General features: G+C 59.3%; 2 protein-coding genes across 2 annotated transcripts in view; one reads left to right on the top strand and one right to left on the bottom strand.

Moving 5' to 3' along the window:
• Positions 1 to 209: 209 nt before the first annotated feature.
• AMSG_07081 (uncharacterized protein) lies at positions 210 to 1,210 on the top strand (the record flags this gene model as incomplete). Its single annotated transcript, XM_013901090.1, has 3 exons — positions 210 to 215; positions 260 to 326; positions 831 to 1,210. 3 exons carry the CDS (start codon positions 210 to 212, stop codon positions 1,208 to 1,210), a joined length of 453 nt encoding a protein of 150 aa, XP_013756544.1.
• The window catches only part of AMSG_12038 (uncharacterized protein), a gene marked incomplete at its 5' end in the record, with an annotated part of 3,051 nt that continues 2,005 nt past the window's right edge, over positions 889 to 1,934 (bottom strand). The window contains one exon of the mRNA XM_013901115.1: positions 889 to 1,735. Coding sequence (XP_013756569.1) covers positions 1,259 to 1,735 — 477 coding nt within the window. The 3' untranslated portion in view covers positions 889 to 1,258. The remainder of the gene's footprint in view (positions 1,736 to 1,934) is intronic.

Raw genomic sequence — 1,934 nt, 5'->3', positions numbered from 1 at the left:
GAACTATACGATAAGAGAGGCCAGTGGTGGAGCTCAGGCCTGTGTCCATGATCGGTGCCGGGGCGGGTGGGCGATGGGTTGGTGGCGGGGTAAGTGGGCGATGGGTTGGTGGCGGGGTAAGTGGGCGATGGGTTGGTGGCGGGGCGGGTGGGCGATGAGTTGGTGGCGGGGCGGGTGGGCGATGAGCGAGTTGGAGCACCAACGAATCAATGACAGTTTGACGGCGAGGTGGCTGGTGGGGCGAGGCGCGAGACTTGAGCTCGGGCTTGGGCTTCTGACTCGGGGCTCGGGCTTGGGCTCGGGCAAGGAGACGGACAAGAGCTCAAGTTTGAGTTGAGAAACACTCGACGTGGCGGTAACCATCCTGCGAGGGCGAGACAGCGAGGCTGGAGTGGGCGGGGAGATGCAACGAAGGAGCCGGACAGGAGCAGGAGTGAGTGCAGGCGGAGGAGGTCGCCGAGGAGGTGGAGGAGGTGGAGGTGGTGGAGGTGGTGGTATGGGTACAGGACGGAAGGCTGGCGGTCGCATGGGTAGTGTGCGACTGATAACGATTGTGGCTGTATCGTTTGTTTGGGCAATGATGGGATTGGTGGCTCCGGTCGTCATTGCTTGTCGCACTTCGTATTCCTGCTCGGTCCGATTTCCTCTGCTGTCAGATGCAGCAGCTTCAGCTCCTGCCTCGTTTACCTTTGCTCTGGCAAACACTGGTACCTTTGTTCTTGTTGTGGCTTTGACCATTGTGGCCACAGTGGCAAGATGGTCGTTGCCCGATGCGAGTGCGGCACAGCGGGTGGTCGCTGGCATCAACTTGATCTTGACCTCTCTCGCAGTCCTCTTCCTCGCCATCCTCGCTGTCGTGCCCATGGGCGAGTGGGAGGATTGGCATGTGGCAGCATCGGTGGCGTACTTTGCTGCAGCCTTCGGGCAGAACTTTGTATCTACGGCGTACTTTTACATCTGGGCTCCGCCGTCGTCGTCGTATCCGTGGTACTCGGCGCTCAATCTCGGCCTCGCCTGCGGACTCTCGGTCTTGCTGTACCTCTTCCATGAGCGCATCGTCTGGTTCGACATCTTTGGCATCCACCAGCTGGCGTACGCGATCATTGAGGCTGCCACTGTTGCCTGTACCGTTGCGTCATACGCGCTGCCGCTGCTGGAGGTTGGGCACATTGAGATCGTGATCTCGGCGCCGCGGACACATGTCTCGTGAGAGTAAACGATGTGTCGCGGAAGGTTTGCTGGTTTGTCGAGGAGGTGGCTACTTCTTGGAGCCGCATCCGGTGGCGGCGCAGATGACAGTGACGATGACGGCGATGATTGCAAGGAAGACAAAGCAGAGAATGACAGACATCTTCTTGTCCTGCCACCACATCTGGCGCTTGAGCTTGGTCGACTTGGACTTGAAGGTGGCTGCCTGCTGGTTGAGCTCCTCGGTCTGGGCGACGAGCAACTCGATCTTCTCGCCGCGAGCAAGGATCTTGTCGATGTTCTCGAGCATGTTCTCGCGCACGCCCTCGAGCTCGGCCTGGATGTGCGAGAGCTTGTCAGCCGAGGGATCGTTGTTGAAAAAGTCCATGCGCGACGCCATAGTCCGCGCAAACTGCGGAATGGCACCGGCCGATGCGCGCTCGCCTTGCGAAATGTCAGCCTTGAACCGAGCCTCCAGGTCAGCCAAGTACCCGATGGCCACGCGGCGCCTTGTGTCATGATCGGCGACACACATGTACACAAAGCCCTGTATGAGAGAGAATGGAGGTAATCAGCAGCGTCAAAGACCCACACACATACACCGATATAGATCATATACGGTGTGTGTGAGCACGGGAGGGGGGGGGGGGGGGTTGGCATATGGAGGGAGGGAGGCAGTGTGAGAGAGAGAGAGCACAAGAGCTATCAGCAGAGATCATGATAAACAGAAGGTGGGGAAGGGGGGA

This window comes from Thecamonas trahens (genome assembly GCF_000142905.1).
Source record: "Thecamonas trahens ATCC 50062 unplaced genomic scaffold supercont1.32, whole genome shotgun sequence".
In the NCBI taxonomy this organism is placed as follows: Eukaryota; order Apusomonadida; family Apusomonadidae; genus Thecamonas; species Thecamonas trahens.
Note: the sequence above shows the minus strand (reverse complement) of the source record. Positions and strands in the feature narration are given on the sequence as shown.